This window comes from Camelus dromedarius, chromosome 28 (genome assembly GCF_036321535.1).
Source record: "Camelus dromedarius isolate mCamDro1 chromosome 28, mCamDro1.pat, whole genome shotgun sequence".
Classification (NCBI taxonomy): Eukaryota; Metazoa; Chordata; class Mammalia; order Artiodactyla; family Camelidae; genus Camelus; species Camelus dromedarius.
In genome coordinates, this window is record NC_087463.1 from 6,840,393 (window position 1) to 6,867,329 (window position 26,937).

Sequence of the window (26,937 nt, forward strand, 5' to 3'; positions counted from 1 at the left end):
TCCAAGGATTTCAACACGTATTTATGTATTTGTGGATGTTTACAGAGTGCCAATGCCATTTAAATGCAAAGAGGTATGTTGAGATTGGGGGCAACAGCACTGTTATTTGGAAAATTGCCATTGCTTGGAAACTACAGAAATGCTGCCCTTTAAAATATAAACTGTAGTATAAAAATAAAAGCCACACTATTCAGTGGATGAAAACCCACAGATGGTGGGGGGCGTGAGATGCTGGGTGTAAGTCTCACCAAAATGGTTAAAAGCAGAAAAGAAAACTGAGGGGTTCTTTTCTTTTACCTGAGAAGTTGTTGTCATCCTTTGTAGATAAAATAACTTGGTTATTTTCCTTAGTTTTCTGATTCTGTGTGGAGAAGAATTAGACACACAAATCAATGCCTGGATCAAACCATATGCTAATGTCAACAGTCAGCAGGAAGAAGCATCAATAAAAGTGACTCCATGAAGCCCCAGGAGACTTCATTTTTTGATGATTATCTTCTTTGAATAGTTGTGCTTCTATACAAGTGTACAACTACACGTACCCGCCCTATCCTTTAAGAAGTAATATGTTGGCTATGCAGCTATTACACACTCTGTAAATCAACACGCCACAGCATCTGTCACACCTACACTACATTAAGACAGAGTCACTTCACTCTGAAGTCCCTGAGAGTGTTTTCTGTGCACACTTGAGTGAACACTGAATGCTGAGCCGCTTACATTTACCTTTGGCCTTTACAGGTCCCAGGCAGCCCTTTCATGTGGGTGGGGATTGGTTTGGGAGAAGCCAGTCTTGCTAAAGAATCTGTCTTTTGTTTCACTGGACACCGTATCTTACAGATGTGTCCATTCTGGCTAGAGAGCTCTGTGGTTAAAATCTCGATTCAGGCAGTTCAAATAAAACTGAGTGTAACTTTTGAAGTTGGTGAATTTTAGATCTTTTTTTGGGTCATAGTCGGGGGAGGCCCTGAACTACAGAGAAGAAAGGGGATAGGATTATTCAGACTGCTTCAGTGTTGTGGGCCCACTTGTTTTGGGGGAACAACTGTGCTCAACTGGGGGGGGGGGTGAGTGGGGCAAAGGAGACTGGTAGTTTACAGGAAGGACTTGGTCAGTTAGGTCTTTCTCAACTTCCACAAGCAGCCAAATTAAATACAGGAAGGAATAGAGGCCCCAAGGCTTTGGAAAAGGCTTTGTGAGAGACCAGAAACCACATTTTTATGGAGGACCACTAGTAGGAAAGAAGTCCCCCCAAACACACTGAATATTTCATTTCTGTGGGGAAATCTGGTGATTCATCTTTCCTGCGCATATGTAACCGATTCAGCCTAAAGGTGCATTTAAATAATAATAATTAGCTTGAAGGAGCCTAAAGGGGATATTTACATCTTTGTAGGAGGGCTGCTCCTCCAGTGATGGATGGTGGACCGGGCTGCCCGGGCTGCTGCTAAGGCCGCCGCTCGATTTCTGGGAAGCCAGTGGCGGGGGCGGGGGCGCAGGCAGGTCCGAGCCGCCGGGGTCGCCCAGTTTCCCGTCCTCCTGCAGCAGCCTGGAGTTCAGGGCGAGTGGGAAAGCGCCCGCGGCGGCCGCCGCGCGGTCCCGGCTGCTCCCCTTCTCCGACAACCCTCGGCCCTGGAGGAACCGGCCGCCTCCGACTAAGGGGTCCCCTAGCAGGACCCCGGTTTCCTCGTCTTCCTCCTCGTCGTCCTCTGGGTCCCGAGCTTCCTCCTCCTCTTCCTCGCCCTCGGGGGGCTTGTGGCCTTCCACGTCCACCTCCTGCTCTTCTTCCTCGTCGTCCTCGTCCTCGGAGCTGTCCTCGCTGGGGTAGCTGCAGCTGGTGCCGCCGGGGGACAGAAGGCCTCGGTGGTGCGGCTGCGGGGCCAGCGGGGGCGGTGGGGGCGGGGGCGGCGGCGGGGCCGGGTGGTGGCGCTCGGAACCCGCCTCGTCGTGCTGCGGGGGCAGCAGTAGCAGCGGTGACGGCGGCTGCGGGGGATGGTGGTGGTGGTGGTGGTGCGGGTGGTGGTGGTGATGGTGGTGATGCGCTTGGGCCGAGTGTGGCGCGCCCGCTGACGCCCCGTGCAGCTTGGCCAGGCTTTCTGCGTCGTCCTTGCCGCCCACCGGCCGAAAGGCGCTCGAATGGTGATAGCTGCCTCCGCCGGCTTTGCGCCCCTCCAGGAGGTGCGGGTGGTGGGGCGCCGGCACTCGCGCGCCCACGGGGCCCGCTCCGGTGGCCGCGACCCCGGTCCCGGACACGGCACCCGGGTCGGCCGGCGGCGTGGAGCCCGCGCTGCAGTCCCCGCCGCTGCCGCCCGGGGGCGACTCGAAGAGCGCGTCGCGAGCGCCCGCACCTCCGGCAGGAGGCGGCGGGCCGGAGCCCGGGCCGTTGGCCACGACCGGAGGGGGCTGACCCGGTGGGGGCGCCGCTTCGGCGCTCGCGCCCGCACCGCCGGGCTCGGCCAGGTCCAGGAAGGCCTGGCGCAGCAGGGCCGGGCTTTCTCCCAGTGCGCAGCCGAGCGCCGAGGGCGGCTGCGGCGGGGGCTGTAGGTATGTGGGCACGGGAAGCCCGCCTGGGGTCCGCGGAGGCCAGAACATGCAGAAGGGCGGGTAGAAGGCGTCCTTGCGGCCCGCGGGCCAGAAGAGGCCCGACAGGCCGGCTTTGGGCGCCGCGCCAGCGCCGCCGGCGCCCCCCAGGGCCTCGGCCGCGGCGCCCGCGTCCTCCTTCTTGTGGCACAAGCCGAAGGCGGCGGCTGCGGCTGGGAAGGTGTAAGGATGCGGGAAGAGCCCGCCGCAGCCGGGGAACTTCTGCAGCACTCCCCCGAACGAGCCCTTGCTGGGCACCGGGATGACCGGGTAGCTGCGCGGGCCTTTGGCGCCAGCCGCTGCGCCCGCGCCCGCGCCGGCGCCAACTCCGGTCACGCAGCCGCCCCCGGCGCCGCCCCCGCCCGCCCCGGCGCCGCCCGAGGCCGCGGCCACCGAGAGGCTGGCGGCAGCAGCTGAAAGACTGGCTGCGGCCACGACGGCCGCCTCCTGCAGCGAGTCTTCGTCGTCGTCGAAGCGCGGTCGCTTGTGATGGGCGTGTGGCGCCCCCGCCAAATCGGCCAGGGGTGGCGGGGGCGGCGGCGGCGGGGGCGCCCCTAGCAGGTGCGGGCCCAGCAGTCCCCCGCCCCCCGCCACGGCAGCCGCCGCTGCCACAGCCGCCGCCTTGACCGAGCTGAGCGGATGGCAGGTGGGGTGCGCGCCCGGCTGGGGCAGCGCGCGCTTTCGGCTCCCGCCGTTGAACATGGCCTTGACGTCCTCCCAGGCGAAGACTAGCTCGTCCTGGGGGCTCTTGTCAGTGAGCTTGAGATGACGGCGCCAAGAATTGAAGTTGGCTGCGTCCGGCTGCGTGTACTTGGCGTCGGGCGTACGGTGGGAGTGAAAGATGAACTTGTTGGGCGAAAAGTACATGTTGCAGTAGCTGCATTTGATGCACTTGGCGCGGGAGCTGTTGTAGCGCGCGGGGATGAAGCTGCCGCGGCAGCCCCAGGCGCACTCGTGGGACACGTCGAAGGCGAAGTTGTCGGGCAGCTTGGGCGGCCTGTTTTCGCCTAGGAACGATTTGCACAAGCGCTCAGCCTCACGCTTAGTGATCATGCCGCAGCGGCGCGATGAGATGGGCATGGCCCCGGCGCGCCTCAGGATCTCCAGCTGCACCGGCGTGCACTGCACGCACGTGATGCCCAGCGCCACTCGGCGGTTGTGGATCTCGTTGTAGCTGAAGTTCTTGAGGAGAGTGTTGGAGATCTGGGCCAGGCACAGGCGCTCCTGCCCGTCGATCACCAACGACACGATGGGAATGCCGTAGAGGATCACCTGGCCCACTTGGTTGGGTTTGAGGTTGGTGTGGCCCGGCCGCGGCTGGCTCAGCGCGTCGGGCTGGAAGGCGCTCGACGGCGATGCCAGTAGGATGTCGTTGGGCCCCGGCAGCGGGCTGGAAGCCATCTCCTCCGCCGCGGAAGCCCGGGTCGAGCCCTCCGGGTCTGTCTTGGAGACTGAAAGGGAAAGGAGAAACCATTGACTAGAGACTTTTCAGTCTACAAAGAGAGGGGTGGGTTGAGTCGCTAACTGACGAATTATAGTAACATCCTTGCTTTGGTTAAGACAAGATTGTCACTGGGCAAAGGGACTAAGTTTCAGACATGAAGAAGTCATCTCTCTTCAATTTCCTCAAGATTGCCCTTTGGAAATGCAGGGATTTGGAAATACTTTTCTTCTGTTCTAAATATCCAAAGTAAATTTTTTAAAAAGTCCATTCCTAAGAAACTCAAGACTTCATCCCTGATTTATAGAAGCCATTAGAATAAAATAGCATGCCTGCTAGAAACTAGGAAGTAATGATGACAGTTGTAACTAATACAGATTATAAAAGTGATGGAAAACTGGGGCTTGACCATTGAAACCCAGATTTTAAAATGAGACCATTCACATTTGCTTGAAAATAGATTGATTTTGGTTAAAAAAAATAAACCCAAACCTTTTAAAAGTAATTTTTGTGGTATCTGTGGTTTCCTTGGGGGAAATTCACTACTGGTTAAGACACAGCTCATTAAGGCAAAACGAAATCACTTCTCCCTCATCTTTGCCATTAGACATTTTGATACTTTAATTAGAAATTTGGGGGAAAGATGGAAAGATGTCCAAAGCTATATACATGATTGCATCAAAATAGGCGTTTCACTTCCAATTTTTCAAAAAGCCACTTGCTAAATTGAGTGGTTCTGGTTCCAGACAGGTCGCTTACAAAGATGAAGTTGTAGACCTGAAGATATTCAAATACTCTTTCTGTCATTTCCATGACAATGAGCAAATAAGAGTGGATGTTAAGCCCAGAAACAGTGCAAAGAAACCCGACAATTCTTGGGGATTATTATTACTGGCCTTTAGAAGGCAGATGTAGTTGTAAGGTGAAGCACTTTCTGTGACATTTCTTTTTCTGATTTATATAGGTATCTCCATACCTTATGGGATTGACGGGGGGGAAATGCCCCACGGTATAGGTAATTCTTGGGCTAGGTAATCTTTGGGAGCATTGAAAGCGGAAGCCCAGGGTTGGGCCTGCGGTAAAATTCCTATCATCTCCGATCAACGGGATAATATAATGGGGGAAAATACCCAGTAAATTCAAAGTGCAGAAAAAGCAAATGAAAGAAACCTTTGTGAGAACACTGCTAAGTCCAAACAAGCAAAGCGGCTCATTCCCTGAGAAAGCTAAGTGACCTTCGCACAGTCCGGCGGCTGCTGAGACTATCCTTTGCCCTGGAAAATAACCGGTTGCCGTAGCATCGCCACTCTCCGCCAAGTACACTGGAGCTTGTTATTACAAAGATTTCCGTGGGTACACTATCCTACCCGTTTATCCAAATTGTTCTGTCCTTGCCCTCTCTGGGCCCCTGCGACGCCGACTGACCTGACACCTTCGCCCTTCGAACCCCTGGATCCTCAGCTGTCACTACATTCTGCGGCCTCCAGGAAGGTTGAACAAACCTCGAGGCGATCAACGAGAGGAGAGCTTGGCTTGTCACTTCGGATGGCTCGGAGACAGTATTTCCAAGGGACAGGGTGTTACATGGCACAGAGATACCTGGGCCTGATACAGCCAGCCCTAGCTTTGCCAAACGGCCCTTTCATGCTCATTTTCCTCCCAAATAAGATTCTTGTTATCTTAATAAGACCCTGGGATAACGGGAACTCTCGCTCCGGTGCAGCGCGCAGCGGGCCTGGCCCGAGTTAGAGACCCGCAGCCTTAGCAGAAGTGTCTCCTATTGCGTGTCCTCCACTTTCAACCCAGTCCCTCCCGGAAACTCCTGTGAGAGCAGAGACACAAATAGGAGGATTTAGGTTGGGGAATTTTTAAGACAGAGTGAGGGGGAGAAGAGACAATTAAAAGTTAGTTGAACTGAGAAAGGAGGCTGGCGAACTTCTCTAGCCGACTTACGAGCCAATGACCTCCAACTTAACTCGCTTGATTCTCAGCCCAGACACTACCGTTGCCCGCCTTTGCCCCTCAATCTAACCCGGAAAAGCCCAGTGCTGGGAATCTCAGGTAGTGAACCGCGAGCCGTGCGCAGAGTCGGGGCCGGCTGGTTCCCGCAGTACCTGGTAACCCCTAGCTGTCTTCACGCGTGTGGCTGCCGGCCCATCTTCCGAGGGCGCTCGGAGACGAAGCATCCAAGCGGGTCCTCGAATCCAGCAGGCGGGACTTCGGAGGGCTCCGCGTGAAGATCCTAGCGCTCGTTGGCGCTAACAGCTCTCGAATCCAGGCGTGGGGGGAGAATGACCGCTTGAATTGCAGCGGGGCGTCCCCTCCACCGCAGAAAAGTGTGGGCGCGCGGAAATCCGCGGCAGGAGAGCCCCAGGTGGAGCGCAGTCTGACGGCGCCTTTCTCTGTCTCTGAACTCGTGTCGGACCGAGGGGACGCCACCCAGCGGGCAAGGTGACGTCACCGTCTCCCTGACACTCCACATTAAAGGGCTGGCATGTTACAGGGAGGGAGGGGGAGAGCGAAAGCGAGAGCGAGCAGCATCGGGATCCTTTCTCAGCAGGCACCAAACCTAACACCTAACCAACCCGTAACTGACAACCACCTCTCCAACCCCAGAGCAAACGCAGCAGTGGTGCTGGACCCGCAGATCTGATTTAGGAGTGGAAAGCCATATAGTCTGTGTGCATCCCAGGGACCTGGATCCTGGAGGCCCGGATTCTAGAAGGATGCCTCTAAATTGACTGTATCCCTGCCCGTTATTGTCTCCTCCTCTCTTTTCTCCGAGCCACCCTCCTTCATGAATGGTCCCTCAGGTACGCGTTGCAAACCAGTAGCCTCACTGCGCGCCCGAGGATATAGGAAGCACAGTTAGCCCGAGAAAAGAATAGTGTCAGGGTCTCCTTTGAAACACTGTAAAATGAGGAAGAAAAGGAGGGGGGGAGGGAGAGTGTTTCTGCATAGAGTGTCCAATCTAAAAACTTCGAAAGAAGCACGGAGAGTGTCCTCACCTTTGAATATACATTTGCCTTTTTAGGACAAGATACAGAGTAGCATTCTCTGTTTTGGAAAGTGTTCCATTAAATGGGGATCCCAATGAGTGCATGTGTGCATCATTTAACAACTTCATTCAGAATAGTTCTCTAATCCATTTTATAAAACCCATGCAGGCCACCTTAGCACAAAGAAAAGATGAGACAGGAAAGTAGGGAGGCTGACAACCTGGACCCGCACTTGAGCAAGATGCCAGTGCTCCCAGAGAGAGAAATTTCTTGGGGAAATATGTAGATGCATGCCCTTAAAAAAAAAGGAGGTAATGATAATAATAATAATAATAATAATAATAATAATAATAATAATAATAATAATAATAATAATAATAATAGTAAAATGAAGATAACTAGGATGGGGAAGGACCATTTCCCATAGCTTCCCCCAAGGCACACACTGCAATATAGAGAAGGGTCCATATATTGCTTCTTAATTGATCAGCTATTGGGAGTCAAAATGACCATCCCTAGTTTATCAGAAAGAGGAGAAGCTGCCTATTTAGAGGACATTCTAAGAAGAATACCTACAGGGGGTGGGGTTGGGCAATCCTTCAAGTTTTTCCTTTACTATCAGAGCTGAATTTTCGATTGCTGTCTGGTGAAACACACAGGCTTAGAGCTGGGCAGTCACATTGTGGAAATGATCGAACCAACAACCTCCACTAACCTGGAAGCCCAACCAGACTCCATCATAGCATCAACAACAAACCATCGCTAAATTCAAGTGAGAGTGTGAACTCTTAGGACTTCATTAAAGGTCAGTAAAATCAAGGAGAGTTAATTGAACAGAAAAGTGAGGGATGCAGGAATTGTGGCTGTTTTAAATTAATATGCACAGAACACAGTTTCAGAGCCATAAAAATTGTAAATATTTGTTTGGGCATAAGTTTCAAAAGGCAGTGAAAAAATATTTCATCCATCTCTTAGTTCCTTAAGGCATTAACTGCACAAATTAGGCTCTGTCCTAAGGGGCTGAAGTCAACTGAACGCTCCCTCCCCAGTGCCCTCCAAGCCTCCCATCCCAAAAGAAGGAAAACTCAGACTATGTCTGCTCTGTCCATTTGTGTTTTCATTCACAACCCCTTCCTGCAGAAGGTTGAAGGCTGCCACTCTTCTGAAGATTCCAGGATCTGGCCTGGTTCTTCCCAACTTCCCTGCCTCCTCTCTGAGGCCAGGCACTCCCACAAAGGGAGGTCCCAACTTGCTCACAGTTTCTAGAGCTAGGGCTGCTGCAAAGAAAACATGAGCTGCATGGAAAGAAAGCCTGAAAATGGGGCAGATTTTAAGACGGAAAATGGGGAGAAACAAAAAGTCTTATCACCTCACTAAGGTACCACAGGGAAATGTGTGCTCGCTGCCTAACAAGCACCAGAGTCTTCATTTTTTATTGTGCTGTTCCTATCTTTGCCCCCCAAAGGCTCCTCTTCCCCTTACAGATCCCTATTAAAAAAAAAAAGAAAGAAAAGGTCTTCAAAATATATATATTTGAAAAGAAACAGGATTAATCTTTGCCTTTCTTCCCATCCTTGGTTACCCTGAGGACTGAATCAACACCTGGGTGGTACCTGTAACCACCTCCTTACCTCATCTTTAAACATAAACATTTATACATTACTTTCAGGGCTTACTGCCATACAAACCTGTGGCTTTATATTAATGCAAAAAAGTTTCACTGGAAAGAGAAGTGTGTGATGTTAGGTTAAGTACTTTTGTACAAATAATTCTAAAAATAACACAATAATTTATTTCCCCAGGGAGTCTGGGGTACCTGTTTGAGCTGTCAGGCCAATTATACTTTTTGGAAGGTGAAGGTGGAGAACAATTGTTCAAAGCCAGACTCAGTGCTCCAGCAAATCTTCATTGTGAGTCTGGAGCTGGACTTCAGAATTACAGCCTGTTTATATGTTCTGAGTCTTTGAGCAACTTTCTGCCACTCACCATCTCTCTGATTCTTTGCTTTCTCTTCAGTTTGAGCAAGTCTCCTGATGGTTCTCCACCACCCTTGCATTTTCCTCTTGCAGACCGGGGGCGCCTGATCCTTGTCAGTCCCTGTCTATTCTCTGAGACCCTGGCAGGCTCAGGAGGGAGCAGGCGGTGGCGGGAGACAGCGGGTAGGGGCCGAGTTAATCAGTGCTTTCCTATTCGAGCTGACATGCATTTTACACGTCGGGACTCTCCTCAGCCAGCTAATTGATTCAAATTGTTTTATTGGTTAAACTGGTGTCACCCGTTTGCATGATCTATCACCGCACGGAGGAGAGCATTTCCACTCTCATCTCCGTTCCGGGCGGCTGCGGTTCACCCAGGCCAGGGACAGGTAAAGAAGCCCAGATACCGGACCCAAAGGAAAACCACAAACCGAGCTGCCCTCCTCGGAACTGGAGAAGTGACGCCTCAGTGCAGGCGCACGCGGCCGGCGCGGCAGCGTAGATGGAGGTTTCCAGCTACAGCTTTTAACAACTGGTGAAGCGAATCCAAACCTGGCGGGCCTCCTCTACTTCGGAAACAGGCTGTTTTCCGAAAGGCGGCGTTGGATCCTGGGGGTTCGAGGCCAAAGCAGAGGCAGGAGCTGTCCGCGGTGCTGACGCGAATGCAGCGCTCCGAGGCGTAGCAGATCCTACTGCGTTCAAGGCCCTTCCGAAGAAGCCTCCCAGCCTGTGATCATCGGAGTCCTAGATTCGGCTCTGGGCTCGAGCATGGCCTTGTAGACTTCAGAGGCAGGCAAAGGGCGACTCAGAGACACACACACCCTACGTCTGCCACATCTGCCCCATCTCAAAGGACTAAGAAATCCAGCCACTCCCCAGCCCCACTCCTGTGTTTTGCATTGACCTGAAAGGAAGATAAAGGCCTTGATATAAATTCAATAAATCAGAAACACCAGATATTCCCTCTTCTCCTACTCCCAGACTGGTTATCGGAGAACCCCTGACGGTTAAAGATCAAAGAAAAGCTTCCATCTCTCTCACATGTTCCCTCTTTCCCCATCCTCAGCTGTTAGGCAGAAATATTCCTGTTTCTGTGCCCCTGTCAGAGGTGTTCTTGGCATTGGTATTTTTCCATCAGGTAGTGCAAGAAATGGTTTCCTTGTTAGTTCCAAGTTTGCAGAAGGAGATCTGCATGGCCTTAAGAGAAACTGGAATACTGGCAGGGACAGAATAATTCTGGTGTATCAGAAAGTACAGGAGATTTAGTTAGATTGAAATTGGGTACAAATTTCTCCTCAATCACTTACTAGTTGTGGAATTTTGCTTTGATACCTAACCTCCCAAAGCCCCAGTTTCTTCATCTGCAAAATGAGGAGATTGGTATGTAACCCACAGGGGTGTTGTGAGAATTAAATAAGATAATAGATGTAAAGTGCTTGGCACACAGTAGTCATTTAATACATGCTAGCTTTAAAAGCATCTTCCTTGGAGAATGAAAACAAGAGTTGGGCCTGCACGGTTACAGGAAATGTTCAAAGTCTTTAATAGCTCCAGAATAAAAGACATCAAGGGCATTTTAGTTTCATGGTGAGCAGAGAAGGAACCACATTCCCTGGAGGAACCTTAGTCCTTTTCATTAAAACTTTATCCTGCTTCTAATTGGTCTAGTGTTTATTTTGTATACAGGTGGCCAGAACCTTAGCTACTGTTTGCTTAACCCACTTAAAATAAATTGATAATAAAAATTAGCAATAGTAATGGCCGTAATGATAATGATTGCTGGTAGCTCTCAATTCTCTCTTTCTATGCAAAAGAGCTTTCTGCAGCTTGGCAAAGCCAGCTTAGACTCCCTGGGTTTTCCTCCATTGCTCTGGCTGGAGTTACATGAAGCAAACCAAGGACCAGGAGCAAACCAAAATTCACTCATCATGGAAGTCGTAGAAGAAATGAGCAGGGCCTTTGAGCCTTCTCTAAAATATTGTCCATAAACAGGGACCCTTTCCCTGGGGCCAGAGTATCCCAAGAGGAGTACAGTGAGAGCACAAACCTAAAAAAAAATCTAAACCAGAATTGAGGAAGGAAAGGGAAAATGAACACATTTTGCAGGAACTGTATCCCTGGCTCAAGTAATCCCATGAGTTCCCCCTGTACCAGTGACTATGGGAATCAGTGAGATTCTTTTTCACCCTTCAAACAAACACCTTTGTAAGAAATAGAGACTGTAGAAGAAGGAACCAAGACTGAATTCCCCTTAATCAGAGGAAACCATTCTCACAAGAAAACTTGCCTTTGGGTAAGTGGCAGAGAAAGCTCTTACCCTACCAGTTCACAGAGGCCAGGGACTAATGGAAACATTTGCTATTGGACTTTCATTTTTATAACAGAACTCACATTTCTTGGCAAGTCCTCTTAAGCTTGTAAACACAGTAAAGTACACATATGTGCACACAGTTTACATGAAGTAATAAAATCGAGAATGGAACATGAATTTGGTGTACCTGGTGGTTACTTAGCAAATATTAGTTGACCAAGATAAAATTCAAAGGAACACAAAATACCTGAGGACACACATAAGCCCATGGATGCATACTACCTGAACACACCTGCAAATGTGCATCAAAGGGAGACATTGTCATAGGAATAGCCCACTAGTCTGTCTCCCTTCCCTCTCTTCTCCTTTCTCTTTCTGTGAATGCATACACATATGTACCCGCCCCCCTCCACTTCCCCCCTCCCTATACTGGGAAGGAGGGGGTCCTTTGAAATGGAGGTGGTCCCAGCTGGAAAACCCCAGAGCTCATTTAGATCACATCACTTCAGGCTTTTGTCTCTGCTCCTGAATAACCTAGACCGCTACAACAAAAGGATAGGCATCTACATGGAGTTTTCATTGGCAAAGATGCATCTCAAAGATGCTGCTATAATAATGAATAACAAGGCAAGATGCTTGCCTTTTTTGATTGCCACTCCTAAAGAAGGGAGAGGAGAAAAGGAGAGAAAAGGAAAAGGAGAAAGTGGAGCAAGAAATAGAGATTGTGGGAGAGAAAAACTAAGGCAAGTATTTGGGTAGATTTATGCAAAAGAGTCTTTAATTGTATGAAGACTCCAACTACCACCAAGAACAAGAAATGTGGTTTGAGGCTTTTATATATATATAATAACCAACTCTTTTGTTTCAGGGAAGCAATTGAAGAAGTAACTGAGGCTGAGGATGCAGAAAGGGTGTGGAGCAGCATCTTTTAAAGCTTGGAAAGGGGAGATAGAGGAGTGGGAGTAGGGGGAGGGGCTGCAGATTGTCTGTTGACATGTCACAAGAGAGAAAATGACATAGATATACATTTAACATTTCCCCAGCTGACACTGGTGGAAAGAACATTGGATTTTATTTCCTGGGGAAATAAAGGCATTTTCCCCCTCTTCCCTGTTCTCTTTCCCCCTCGCACCCCTCATTTGAAAATCCTCTACTTTGCCATCAAGCTTGATCCCATTAGCTAGTACATTATTAAACTATCATGTGCTCTTTGGCTGTCCAATAAGCAACATGCCTTCAGCATTCCTCCTGCCTGCAGTCGTTGGCTCAGTGGTAGCAAAAGGTGAAATTAGATATTAGCAAAATAAATCCCAGGGAAGAGGGGGTTAGAAATCTGAGTCATTGATTTTTTTTCTCTCTGAAAAAATAGCAACCAGTGAATATTCAGAAAGAATATTGAGAGGGTTTTTTTTTCCTATTTTTGTGTATTTAAAACTACTTTTTTAAGCAAAAAGTCTTTCCCTCATGAGGTTAGGTGTTCAAAGTAAAAGCATAGCTAACCTGATCAAAGGCAATAACCAATCCCAAACTTTTTCAAGATGCATTATGGTATCATCGACAAACTCTTAATGTTGGCAAATAATTAAATTTTCCATCTTTTAGAACTGTGTAACCTTGGGTGTCTTAGAAACAAATTGTACAAACAAACCATGGAGATGAGCACTGAGGGTTTCAGAGGAGATATAATGAACCAACTTTAATTACTAACTTGAAATTAAAAATGTAATATACAGATTTAAATTTATTTTCACCTAAATTGTGTATAAAATTATATGGCTTTTGCAGGCTAAGAAATGCTTTGTAACCAGCCATGCTACTAAAAAGTCTGAAGTAGTTTCCAAAACCGAGTTCCCAGACTCACACAGTAATAATGATACATTTATCATTACTGATGACCACCTACTGGGTAATTATTGCTTTGTTACTACTATTACAATCAAGAGATTTCTTTATTTACTGTTAACATTCACTTAAAACTGAATGTTAATGACTGTTCTGAATTCACCAAAGAGAGTTTTCTGTTATATTTCAGAAGTACTTACGTTTTGGTTCAGAAATGGAAAACCATATTATAACAGAATGAAAGGCTGGATGAGAGCTTGGCTCTCACCCTCTCTTGAGAATGAAAACGGCATTCTGAGGAATTCTGGAGCAAAACTTTCCAGCTCAGAGTTGCAAAAGGTTAACATAATGCAACCACTTGACTTGTGCTAATTATGTAAGTATTTTATTACAGGAGATTCATTCATTATTGATACTTGTTTGCAGTAACTTCCTGCTTGGGGGAGTTATATTTTATATGAGAAGTAAACAACCCATGGCTCCAGGGTTGGCCTCTTCTCCCCCAGATCTGATTTCCTCCCACCCCGTTGTCTAATTTCATAACCCTAGTGGGTTGTTGTGTCCCTAATGAGGCACAGAGACAATTCCCTAAAATCATCCTATTCACTCTCTGTTTCCCTTCCCCATTCAGAACTGCACAGTTCTTAGAAAGGTAAGAGTTCAGGGTTTGGAGAGTATTGGGGTGAAGATGAAATGGGAGGGAAAATGAAGCTGGTTTTAGTGTCTTTTTAAAGAAAAATTTTTACATCACGAAGACAAGAGAAAATTTTCATTAAAAAATCTAGGCTCCTTGAGGCTTGGCCACCAACCTTCCTCTTTGGAAGCTACTCTCTGCTCCTGCCCAGAAAAGTCAGGCTGGCCTTTGTTATATCCAGAGCTGGTCTTTAGGGAAGAGGGGTTGGTGGAAACTGTTAACCAATGAAAAGGCTACAAAGAGGCTCCTGCCTATCTCTAAGTCAGAACCCAACCTCACAGCCAGCGGTGGTTGCTGCAGACTACAATATTTTCTTCCCAGGGCCCATGCCAAGTTGCACCAGGAAAGGACGTAGCTTTGCTTGTGGGTTGGACTCAGTGAGGCTCTGTGAAGGACTGTGCTGGCTGCTTGGCTAAGTTTCACTCTGAAAGCATGCACTGGCCATCTGAGCCTGGCCATCTGGTGAGAGGCCAGTGTTTCCTAAAGAGGACAAAATGTTCTGCCATAGGCTTCCAACCTAGAAGTAAGGGTTTCCTCTTGGGCTTTCTTCTAGGTTCTGAGACCCCTGCCAAAGAGTCTCAGTTCAGAGCTGAGATGGACACAAGGTGCCAGAGGTCAGCATGCTTAAGCCCCTCAAAGGAAGTCAGGAAATGGAGATGATGGAGGAGCAGTGGAAGAGCATGGAGCAGTGTGTGTGTGTGTGTGTGTGTACTACCCTGTTCTTTAAGGGTCTGGCGAGGGAAGATGGGAACCAGCTGGAGGCTGGAGTCCCAAAACTTGGGGCCAGTTTGAAAAGAATGAAATGGTATGGTCTGGGATGGAATGAGGAGGGTGGCTTTGGGGAAGTGCTTACAAATTGGGATTGGGCAGGACTTGCTACAGGCCTGGGTAGAAATAACAGAACTCAAGGCCTAGGTTCACTCCTGGGCCACTGCTATCTATCCCAGAACGTCTGCACTTTGGACATGGGAGTGACAGATGGCTAGAGGATGACTGGACGTCCAGAGGGCTCTGGAAAGATGAGTCCTGGGTAGAGGAAAGGGAATGGGTAAAGTACTGAGAATGGGTCTTGGATAGGTGATCTGGCTTGGTCAGCATAACCCTCCACTCCCCTGGGCGCTTCGCTTCCCTGCTTTTACCCCACGCCTGGGTGGAACCGCTCTGCTGTGATCTACGGAGGAATGCCGTTCCCAGCAAGGCTTACTTAATGGTCCTTTAACAAACTCTTCGATCTTTCTTTGGCCGCTCTGGCTCTCGCCTCCCTCCTCCTTCTTCCTTTCTCCACTGCCTCCATCAGTTATTTATGACCAGCGTTAATTATTCACGAAAACAGAAAACTCCAGCTTTGGGAACTTTTCTAGGAGCGTTTGGGGATTTCTCCGTTTCCCGCCTCCAGGCAGGCTTGAGTCTTGGGGATTTTCGGGGACTCTGGTCGGATCCTGCTTTGAAGTGGGGAAAGGGAAGCTCAATGGTTGAGCCAGAGGTGGGTTGGGAGAAGAGGGGAAGGGGAAGAGTGTACCCTTCGTCCTGGTCAGCTCCTGCCTCTGCTCGCGGAGTGTAAACTCCCAGGATCCGAAAGTTACTAGGCGCTCTCGAGGGAGTCGCTGTCCCGGATTGGAGGTGCTGAAACAGCGGGTGGGAACTGGGGTTGCGGGCTGCTGGGGTGTGGGCGCGAAGACGTGGTCGCAATCCCAGGAGGGTAACCTCTTTCCAGAGCTTCTCCAAAAAGTCTCGTTAGCCTTCTCTCTCTGTTTCTCTCTATACTGTCCCCCTCCCTCCCACCACACGCACAAGTGACACTAGAAGGCTGTAACCAAAGATTAATTGCCTTAATCAAATCGACCCGCCCTCTGCAATTAATCTTTTAGCAACAAATTAGAGACAATTTACCTCAACCTCTCGGGTCAGGCGGAGAAAGGAGGTGGGATGGACAGGGTGGGAGAGTTTGACAAAATCCACAAACGGTGCGGGGTTGGCTCTTGGGAATGGGTGTGAGTTTAAAGTGGGAGGGGAGGAGGTAGGGGTCAGTTGTGGGGTTGTGGCAGGGGTCAGAATTTCCTGGAGTCTCTTTCAACCCAGTTTTCTGCAAAGGAGAGGAGGCCAAGTGCGGAGGGCTAAGCCACTTACCTATCTGCGCCGCCCTCGCGGTCTTCAGCCCTCCGCGCTCAGTCCACCCCGCCTGAGCCGCGGCTCCACCGCCGCTCTCTGCCTCCCGCGGCGCCTGCCTCTTCCCCGTGCGGAATCCGCTGCCGCCGCCCGCCGCCCACTGTCCTCCGCACTCCAGCTCGCAGTCGGGTCTTCCACCACGACTCTGTCCTGTCCCGACTCTCCCCTTCTCTGTGGTCTCCCGCAGACACCCTGTATTTCCCAGTCCCCTCCTGGGCAAGTTCGTAAGTTTGGGGTGAGGGTCGCTCTCCTCGAAACCAGCTTCTCCGCTTAGCTTGCTCAGATCCGCACCCCCCACTCCCCAGCCCAGACCTAGGTCTCTGACGCCGCCTGTTGGTCAGGCAGGGCAGGGCAAGGAAAGGAGCGCTGCGCCAACTCCAGCCCCCCACCCCCCCGACGCCCAACACCCTTCCACACCCACTGATACACACAGAAGGGAAAAGAGGCGAGGGTTGGAGGCCTGATAATTGGAGTGGGGCCAGGGGCAAGAGAGAGCGATTTGCTTTCGGGGAGTGCAGCCCGGGCAGGCAGCTTGGGCTCCCTGCCAGCGGAAGAGTTATCCCAGAGCGCGCAGGTGCGCTTCTCTGGTGCTGCCCGCGGGCGGCACACTAAAAGGCGGCATCCTTCCGCCAGCCCCCCGGGGAAAGACCACCTGAGGTGAGGTCGAGGTGGGGGGAGGGCAGAGTCCATAGGGAGCGCTGGTCCCGGGCACCCATTGTGCGTCTTCAGAACGCGGAGGTTGGAGGTTGGGGGTGCGCTGGGAAAACTGGAGAAAGGAGAATGAGTTCTCAGCACCACCACCAGGGAGTAAAGCTTTAGGGACAAACTCATATGCTGCTTTTAAAAGAAAAGTTAGCAGAGTCCATCTCATTATGAGTGTTAAACGCGTGGAGGGGCAAGCGCCTGCTAGAGGGTTCGTTCGGAGTCCAGCACTCTGGCTGGCAATGGTGTGGATAAAGGCCGAGTTTGGGAGTCCTGTGGTGTTACAAAGGCAGCCTTTCTGGCTCCGGTCTGGTCCCTCCCTTTGCAAATTCCCAAGAGCCAGCAGCGCTCATCGGGTCACTCTACGCTTGGAACTTTGGGAAGCCTCGGTCTAGCCCTGACTCCACCGAGATATCCGCGGAATGGAGGCTGTTCCCCAGCTTCCCCGACCCCGCCTTTCTCACCCTGTCTTTTTCATTGAAAGAATGGATGGACTGTTTTCCCGCTACCCCCTCCTTGTCTAATAAACGCTTCCCATAGATTATTCGACGCAGAGAAGGAAGGCGGCTGCTTAAAAAACAAAAAGCCATAGCCCTAATGAGTTCAATTACAATGTGGTAAACACATTGCCTCTACGCTTTAATTAAGCCTGCTGCCCAATTTTAACTCATTAGTAATTCATTAAGAGACAGCCCGGTGCTGGCGGGTGGAAGGCACCGCAGACCGACTGTGCGCCACGGAGTCCACAAGCGCGCAAGGCGCCGCCGGCCCTAGCGCTGCGTGTGAGCGAGTCAGGTTTGCGACCCAGTGACTTCGATACCTAAGAAAACTAGCCTCCCTTCTCCTAGATGCACGGGCTCGAGTTCCTCGGGTTTGAAAAAGGGTTTGGAAACCTGTTGGGTGGGTGATGGTGGTGTGAGGCTGGGCCACAGTGGGGAGAAAGTCTCCGGATTAAATACACCTTTCATCCCCAAAGTCAAATCTAATTTCCGGGTGCCATGCACCCTCCTTCTTGCGTCTTTCATTTTGTACTAGCTTCTGGAGAAAAATCTAGGTCCAGACTTGGCGCCCAGCTCTGGCTATCCGCTGCAAGCTTCAGGACCCTCTGCCCCGCAGGAAGCTTAGATATAAATCAAACGGCGATTTTTTCTTTTCGGGGGTGGGATGGGAGAATTGGAGGTAGGGGGAGGAGACTGTTGATCAGAGAAGTGGTTATCTGAATGGGGAACTCAGACCTCTTCTTTTCCCTCTTCCGAGCTCTACTCCACTGCCTGGGAGCAAGGCTGGGGTTATGGCACATTTGGAATTTCATCAGTTGAGACTGGCCCGCTTTATGGAAAAGAAATGGAGACAGCCAGGTGCAGAGGCAACGAGAGAACTCTTATGGTTTTTCCATTTAATAATCGAGGGACAGAGTGCAATCCACTTAAACTCGAGTCGTCCCCCTCTCCTCCAGCCCCCATTGGAAGAAAGGCACTGAGTGTTCTGAGCTTCTCACGGTTTGGATAGGTCCCTAGGCTCCAGCGTGGGATTTACAAAGAGAAGGGAAGGGCCAGTGTTAAGGGATGAGGCTTTGGTTTAGAAAAGCATCTTTCGCCCCCACTTCGTACCCTAGCTGTGGGCGCGTTCTTTCCCTGGGGGGAAGAGTTTGGCTGCCCGCTGCGGCCTACAGCGCCCGGTATGTAGGAACTTGCCCCGCCGGGCAGTGGCCGTCCGGGTTCCGCCTTCTATAGGCGGATGGGGACTCCCCAAGCTGTCTGTGTGGACCCTTTGGCCCTGCCCTCTGGGCCTCGAGGAAATGCCTGGGGCTGTTTGCCCTCTATATCTTCTCAGGGTTGCCAGTGCCTCTGCAGGCGCCGGGCCATTCCCGTCCCTCTTGTAGGTGGCAACTCTCGGAAGCCTGTGGATAGATTGGATGTCTTCTCCGCGGAGGGTATTGGATCCCGCAGCTCGGCAGGATCGTCCCCAAGAAGCGCAGGGTGCATGGCGCGCGTACGGTGACTAGCTTCTGTGCGGTTCGGAAGTTTAGGAGGACAGAGGATAATGCCTTTAACTTTCAGTCTACCCACCCCTTCCTTCTCAGCCTGGAGACAGGAAATGCGGGACCAGATAGGGGGTCGTGCCGGGCGTCGCCCTCCCTGGGTTCCCCGGAGTCGGCTGGGGAGAAACTCTGGCCCAGGGCGGTCTCCGCACTCTCTCCTCTGTAATTCGCGGTGGACCGGCCAGAAAGGGCGAAGGCGGGGCGGGGAGCTCAGAGGCGCGGACCTAGGTCCCTGATCCAAGGCTCAGCGTTGCTTGCTGCTGCTTCTCGCGGCACCGTGCAGCCTTCGCCCTCCTCCCGCTGCTGGGCCCTGCGGCAACAGCGCCTTCTCGCCTTCTCGTGCTCCAAGGATTGGCGGTGCGGGGGTTGGTTGGAGTGCTTTGAAAATATAAAAGTCAGACCCCTACCCTAGGAGATCAGGGCGCCTAAAATGAAGGAGGGCAGCGATGGGATCAGAAATGCCTGTAAGTTGACAGCCTCGCACTACACAGGACCCTTTCTCGGGATTTCTGGGTTTGGAATCCAGTTAGGTGTCTGCCGGGGAGCTCCACGACTCTCATCCAGTGAAGGCGTTTTTATACACTACGGGGAGAGGGGTGGGGAAAGTTGCTGGGGCAAACATTTCGGAAAGGTCCCTCGTGCCCGATGTTAATTACAACTGAAATAGATTTTCTTCCTTCATTTTTCCTTCCCTAATGCAAGCACAGTGGGGTAGGATACAATTCATTTCTGTTGACTGTGGGGTAAGTAAGTATGTTTTTGGATTACCAAGAACTGACTGCTGGGGGAAGATGGTTGCTGACAGTATCAGATGGAGATTTTAGAACTGGCTCTGGGACAAGGAGGTGGCCATGTCAAGTTCTTTTATCCACATTTTACTTCAAATAGCCCCTGCTGTCTTCTGACCTGCAATATTGAGAACAAGGGTGAAGGAGGTCAGTTTAGGGAGCACACCTACTAGGGATTTGCCTGGGTTAGCTTATGCCAACGTTTTGGTTTCATGCAATTTGCCTTCCTTTTATTTCTTTTGCAGTCTTCCATAGTACCAGCTACTGTGAGGATATACCCTTAGATATCAACTCTTTGTTTAGATGCTACAGATGATTTTAGGTTTTTTGAAGGGTGTCAATGGTGGCAGAGTTATCACCCCATAGTTTAGGTCTATAAATTGAGAGGAAAAGGGGGGAAATTTGTTTGTCCCCAATAAGGAGGCTAGTAACTGTTTACCAGCCTGGCTTAACAGGGACTGAGGGAGCCTGGGCACTTGCTTAAGAAAGGCAAGACTTAAGACAGAGCTGGGAGGTTCTGTAGGAGAAGCGTTATGAGACTCACCGTAGTAGTAACACAGGAAGTCTACTGACTCATGTTTGAGATATTTTTTGAGGAGGAGGAAAAACGTGTCCATGATTAAAATACTTTCCATGTGCCAGGCATATAAGAAGCAGCTTAATTACATGCTTTTGTTTAGTCCTGGAGTGGTTCCCACGAGCTAGGTATTGTTGTCTACATTTCACAGATTATGAAAACTGAGGCTCAGAGAGGATAATTTTTCTCAAGGCCACACAGCAGGTAAGTGGCAAAACCAGAATTCAAGTGTATCTCTCTTTGGATCCCAAATGTGCTCTGAATCAATAAGCCAGACCATGTACTATTTTAGATATGCCACACCATTTTGATCCTTCTAAGAGTTTCATTAAATATGGCCTGCTAGTCCCATTTGACAGGTAATAGAGTCAGAGTCCTTAGACCGTGGTGCTGAAATGTGAGTGTGGCCCACTCTTAGGGACTAATTCTGTCAGCCAGCTTGGGATGGGGCCTGGATCTCAGCAGGTGATTCTGAATCTGGTCTTCAGGGAGTGTTATTTTAAGAGACAAGGCCATAGAGGTTGGTAACTTGCTCAAGGTCTTTAGGATTGGGCCAAACTCGTACTAGACCCCTGTCCTCCTCTCCTCTCCATCAAGGTCTCAGTGGAAGGTGATGACTTCTTTATTGAAATTCTCATTGTTAGAACCCAGAGGCGGGGATGAGAGAGAAGTTTGTGGCTCTGGCGTGCACCCACCAGAAACTTCTTTCTTCCTCAACAGCAGGTTGTCCTTCTCTTGGACCTCCCAGAAGCCACCAGCCTTCATGGAGGTCAGTGTCCTGAAGTTACGTAAGATCACCCACCTGGAGGGGCATGTCCAGCCCAGCTGGAGGGAGAGATTCAGGCACTCCAAGGAGCCACGGCTGCCCTACCTCTGGGACTCAGCTGCACCCTCCACAGGAAATAATGAATAGAGAGGGATGAACCACAGACACGGACTTGCCTTTATCCACAAGGGTGTGGCTTGGAAGGTGGTGGGAAGCACGGTCAAAGAGGACAAATATCTGGACCCAACTGACACTTACAATTTAAGAGAAACTCTCAGTCAGGGGCTGTAGAAATGGGTATCTGACCTGGTTTATCCTGAAAGGTTCAGATTTTCCCTCTAGGTGTGTGTGTGTGCCCTAAAGTACCCAGAGCCAAATGCATGGAAGCAGATGGGCCTATAACAAGTTACCATAGACTGGGCGGCTTATAAACAACAGAAATTGATTTCTCACAGTTCTAGGGGCAGGGAAGTCCACGATCAACGTGCCAGCACGGACTGGTGAGGGTACTCTTCCTGGTTCACAGCTGGCACCTTTTTGTTGTGCCCTCAAACAGTGGGAAGGGCTGAAGAGCTCTCTGGATCCTCTTTTATAAGGCACTAGCCCCATTCATGAGGGTTCCACCCTCATGACTAAAGCACCTTCCAAAGTCCCCACCTACACAAATATCATCACCTTTGCAGGGAAAGGGTCAAGGTTTTGGCATATGAATTCTGGGGTGACACAAACATCAGACCATAGCACTGTCCTGTGATATATCATATGTTTGCAATATGCATGAAATAATTAGACCCATTGATTGACTGATTGATTGATTGACTGAAGTAGAGTCAGTTTACAATGCTGTGTCAATTGCTGGTGTACAGCATAATGTTTCAGTCATAATACACATACATATATTCCTTTTCATATTCTTTTTCCTTATAGGTTACTACAACATACTGAATATAGTTCCCTGTGCTATGTACAGTAGAAACTTGTTGTTTATCTATTTTATATATAGTAGTTAGTATCTGCAAATTTCAAACTTCCAACTTATCCCTTCTCACCTCCTTTGTCCTGTGGTAACTGTAGGTTTGTTTTCTATGTCTGTGAGTCTGTTTTATAAATAAAGTCATTTGTGTCTTTTCCACTTAGATTCCACATATGAGTGATATCATATGGGTTTCTTCTTTCTCCTTCTGGCTTGCTTCACTTAGAATGATCATCTCCAAGTCCATCCATGTTGCTACAAATGGGTTTATTTTATTCTTTTTTATGGCTGAGTAATATTCCATTGTATAAATATACCACAACTTCCTTATCCAGTTGTCTGTCAATGGACATTTAGGTTGTTTCCATGTCTTGGCTAGTGCATATAGAGCTGCTATGAACATTGGGGTGCATGTATCTTTTCAAATTAGAGTTTCTTCCAGATATATGCCCAGGAGTGGGATTGCTGAATCATAGACACATGTAGTTTTAATAGCACATTATTAACTCTAAATGGAGTTCTCATCTGCCCCGCCTTTTGAATGACACACGTTCTGTATTTACCTGGTTATCCCAGCAGCAGAAACAGAAATGTATCTAATATAATGAAAGGGCCAGATGTCACTCTTCCATTATTATGTCATATGGTGTGAAATTATTTGATAATTAAGCTACTCTACTGCAATAGGGCACTTGAAGGAAGGGCTGATATAGTTTCCATCTCTTTTTCTCTTTCCCAGGAATACAATAAATATCCCATAGGTTTTTTTTTTTTAAAGCTGGCTATAAGCAGGAAGTAGGCAGTAGTAAGAATTGATAGAAAAGATTCTATAAAGGCCCAAAGTGTTGGATGCAGAGCCAGTGGAAATTCTGAAATTTCAGGGGCTCCAGTGAAGTCCCCTCCCCTCAGAATAAGTTCCCTGCCACCCTGTTAATACTTGAAATTCTATTAATGATGATTTGTTTCTTTGGACATTTCATGAAACTCAAGGAACCATTTATAAATTAGGGTGAATTAGGTTAGCATATTTTTCTTGAGATTATGTACTTTGATTAGCTTGAAGATATAAAAAGTGTGAAGATGGCAGGTATGTGGGAAGAGAGAGGAAATGGGGCAATCCACAGAGGGAAAGAGAGCAAGAGGAAGGGTCCTAGAAAAAGGACCACTTACTTTCTGATTTCACCAAGCTTAGCCCTGTCTGGGGGGGACCTCTGGGGGTTCAAGCATGGTGCCAGCAAGGCCCCCTATATTCTACGTAGGGGGACAAGTTAACATCAACATTACAGAGGAGAAGACGGGACAGCAATCAGGGCTAACCTGTGTGATTCAGAATAAAAACAGTATCCGGGTAGAGAGAAGACAAACCCTCTTTCTTGTGTTGAAGGTCTCAGGGCAGACAGTTGGGGGCCTTCTGTGGTGCCAAGAAACACATACGATACTACAAACACCAAAAGCCAAAACCAAACCAACATTTTCTGAATTCTACATTTCTTGTTAGAGAAATTTCTGAAGAAATGAGTCTTCCCACTGTGGTACGAAAAGAAATGAGAAAGAAATCTGGAGAAGACTGATACAGATGCAAAGTATTGACGTTGGCAGCCATTGCACCTGCCATAAAGAGCCAATGGAAGAGGGGAGAGTACAGCTTAGCATACACGAGGTCTTGGATTCAACCCCCAGTACCTCCCAATAAATAAGTAAGTAAGTAAATAAATAAATACCTAATTACTACTCCCCCCAAAATAAAAAAAAAAGTAAAAAAAAAAAAAAGCCAATGGAGGCAGGGATCCATCAGTCCCTTCTTGCTGCCGCCCTGACCCTCAGCTTTTAGTGGAAACCTCTTAGGACTCCGGGTGCTCTTGGTGATGGACGGTCCAATGGGTACTTAGTGCTCAGGAGTTCATCTTTATACTCCTCCCTGCTTCTTAAGGAAGAGGAATGTTAATTTGATTGGTCAGATTTCAGGAAGCTTATGAGGCCACATCTGCTAGAAGAAGATGCTGTGTTGTAAAAGGTAGTACAGGGTGGGTGGGCATCACCCTGTCTCTACAGCTCAGAATTCAGGAAGATTTGACATTTGCATATGGACACTGGCAAAAGTGGAATGAAGGGGGAGGCTACTTTAGTTGGAAGCTTGATCAACTTAGGGAAAAGAGTGGGCCGCCTGGCCTAGCCTCTTACTGGAGTGTTTTGTTTTGTTTTTTTAATTGGGATTTGGCACCCAAACCGAGGTAGGGCTAATGTGTTACTTCGCGGGACATTTCCTTCTTTCCTTCCTATATCCCATTCCTTGGGAACCTCCCAGGGAGAGTGGCTTTGTTCATGTTCCCACCTTTTGTAAAAGTTTTCCATCTCTTTTCCAAGGATAATCTTGGGTTGTTGTCCAAGGTTCCACTCTAGTTCCCCCTCCTCCAATATGAATGCTTCAGTCATTGGCAATTTTTCCTTCCTCTGATCTTTTCCAGCACCTGGATTCTCTACCACCTGCTTTATCATTTACTTAGTGCCCTGTTGTTTGCTATGATGTCTGTGTTTTAAGTGTATCTTAAACTGCCAACGGAAGTACAGACATCTCAGCGGCCCATGACTGCTTCCTGGAGAGCAGAAAACAGATCACAGCTATCTGTTAAATGTAAGCTTTTGTGTTGGTCTTTGATTATTTAACATGTTTAGATCTTGTCTTCCTGAACTTTGAGGTCATCTTCTAATTTGGCATTCACGGCAGCACATAGAGAGGCAATGGTCAGGAAATGGTCACTGACACTGGCTTATCCAAGATACATAGACTAACATTTTCCTGTCACTAAGGCCCTCAGTGGAGGAGGCTGGACTTGAGGAAAATTTTGGGTCTTCAAGCACTGCAGTTTTATAATCAGAGGAGAAATCTTTCCATGGCAAGGGGGAACTTGGTGTGTGTTGAACACAGCAGTGACCTCAGCCCCTAGACACGCTTTTGAATAGCTTGACATCTTGGGCACGAGCCCCATAATAGCCATAAATGCCAGTGTCTGCTAATTCTACTAGCATCACATAGAAAATTCTCTGAAATTTTCTTGGAAGCTGAATCTTAGCCTTGTATATTATCCAAATACTTTGTGGTTTCCTCCTCTCTCCCACCCACCCAGTTCACACTTCAGCAGCGTTTCTAAGAATGATCTCTTTTTTAAGGTGCCATTAAGGTATAATGCCAGGACACTCCATCAGGCTTGGCCTTGTAATTTGCTTTGGTCGATTACATATTTGGAAATACGAGCCAAGATCGCTTTTGTCTGGAAGATTTAGGAGCCCTCACATGCTTCACCATGATCTCTATTCCCTTTGACATGACACTGGAAATATTTTGAGACTCTTCCATCAGCCTGGATTGACAACAAGGAACTGACTTACGGTGGACAGGATGCATGACTGAGAAATAAACTGGGTAGATTACCAGGCATGTGCTGCCCTTTCCTGGAATCTGGGCTGTCCTGTGGTTCACTCTGACTGTGTGATTGTGGTGGAGGTGATGTTGTATGAACTCCAGAGTCTAGCTTCCGTTTACTCTCTTGGGACCCAGCTGCACCTAAGGAGCTTGGGGGAGACCACCAACTGATGAGAGGCCTCACCCAGACAGTCCCGCCTTACAGCTGTTCCTGCCAAGGTGAGGCCACGTTAGATTTGCAGCTCTCCCTGACCCAGCAGGTAAATGAGTGAGCCCTGAACTGCCCAACCCAACCACAGCATCATCAGAAATAATAAATCATTGTTGTTTTAAAGCCATTAAATTTTGGGATGATTTGTATGAAGCAAGAAATAACTGAAACAGAGATCTCTCTTGAAAGCAGCTAAAATTTTGTGGGCCACTTATTTTTAACCCCAGCAAAACGTGGCCTACGCTGACTAATATAGCTAACAAAGTGTCTTAACCAGATAATTTGATTTATTTAAATGGATTTATTTTGATTAGTGATACACTGAATTTATTTCTGTCATTTTATTTTATGGTATTTGTTTGGATTTTATATTTTCTTCTTCCTTCCCTTCTTTTGGGCTGAGTTTTTAAAAAATGAGTGTTCTCATTTTATTTTGTACTTCTTTTAATTTATCATTCCTATGCCCTTTTATGGTTTTCCTGGTTATTTAAAATTGCCTAATTAGCTTAACAGAACCTAAATGTCTTTATCATTCTCTTGAAAAACACAAAGATCTTGTGATGTTTTAACTCTGATTATCCCTTGCCCCTCTTATTGGCTACTGTTGCCTTGTATTTAGTTCTGCTGGATTTTAATCTTGTCTATCAGTCATACAAGTTGGACATTTTCACACCGTTTCATATAGCCAATGCTTATTTTTATTTACTCACACAGTTATCCACAAGTATATTTACTTATACGTGCGTCAGTATTTTTTTGTCTATTATTTATTCACTGATGTATCACTATTTTTTGTTAATCATTCTTTTCTGCCTCTGGGAATTACCTTCTGTCTACCTGCAGGACATTCTTTGGAATGTCCTTCAATGAGGGTTTGTTGGTAGTGTGTTCTTCCTTTTTCTTTTTCTTTGTCTAAAAAAAACTTTTTTTCCACTCAGTTCACGAAAGATAGATTTTCTGGCTGTAGAATCCTAAGCTGGCTGTTCTATTCTGTCAGCTCATCGACAACATGAATGCAGTGTGTTCTTCCCTGCTGTGCTGAGACGTTAGCCATCCTTCCGGCTGCCACTCCTTTATAGGTGGGCTCTCCCTTCTTCCTGCCTATTTTCAATATTTTCTTCTTGTTTTCAGTGTTTTTTTTTTCCAGTTATACTATGATGACTAGATTTATTTAACTTTATTAGGATTATTTTGAGAGTCCTGATTTTGAGGACTGATTTTTTCAACAGTTCTGAAAAATTCTTAGCCATTATCTCTTCAAATCTTACCTCTCCCACACTTTCTCTTGTCTCTTTTAGGAATTCTGGTCAGCCACGTGGAAGGTCTTCTCAGTCTATCCTACATGTCTCACCAACTCTCTTTCTGCATTGACTTCTAATCAATTTCCTTAGCTATAACTTCCAGTTTACTAAGACTTTCTTTAGCTACTATTAACCTACTATTTAAAGT

General features: G+C 48.4%; 1 protein-coding gene across 2 annotated transcripts in view; it reads right to left on the reverse strand.

Annotated features, from left to right (window-relative positions):
• Nucleotides 1-3,981, reverse strand: part of SKOR2 (SKI family transcriptional corepressor 2) — a 37,335-nt gene extending 33,354 nt beyond the window's left edge. For both annotated transcript variants that reach the window (XM_031441966.2, XM_064480321.1), the window contains exons 1-2: nucleotides 1,387-3,981; nucleotides 298-361 (exon numbers count right to left, since the gene is read on the reverse strand). In XM_031441966.2, the coding sequence (XP_031297826.2) occupies nucleotides 298-361; nucleotides 1,387-3,981 (2,659 nt within the window). The remainder of the gene's footprint in view (nucleotides 1-297; nucleotides 362-1,386) is intronic.
• Nucleotides 3,982-26,937: the final 22,956 nt, after the last annotated feature.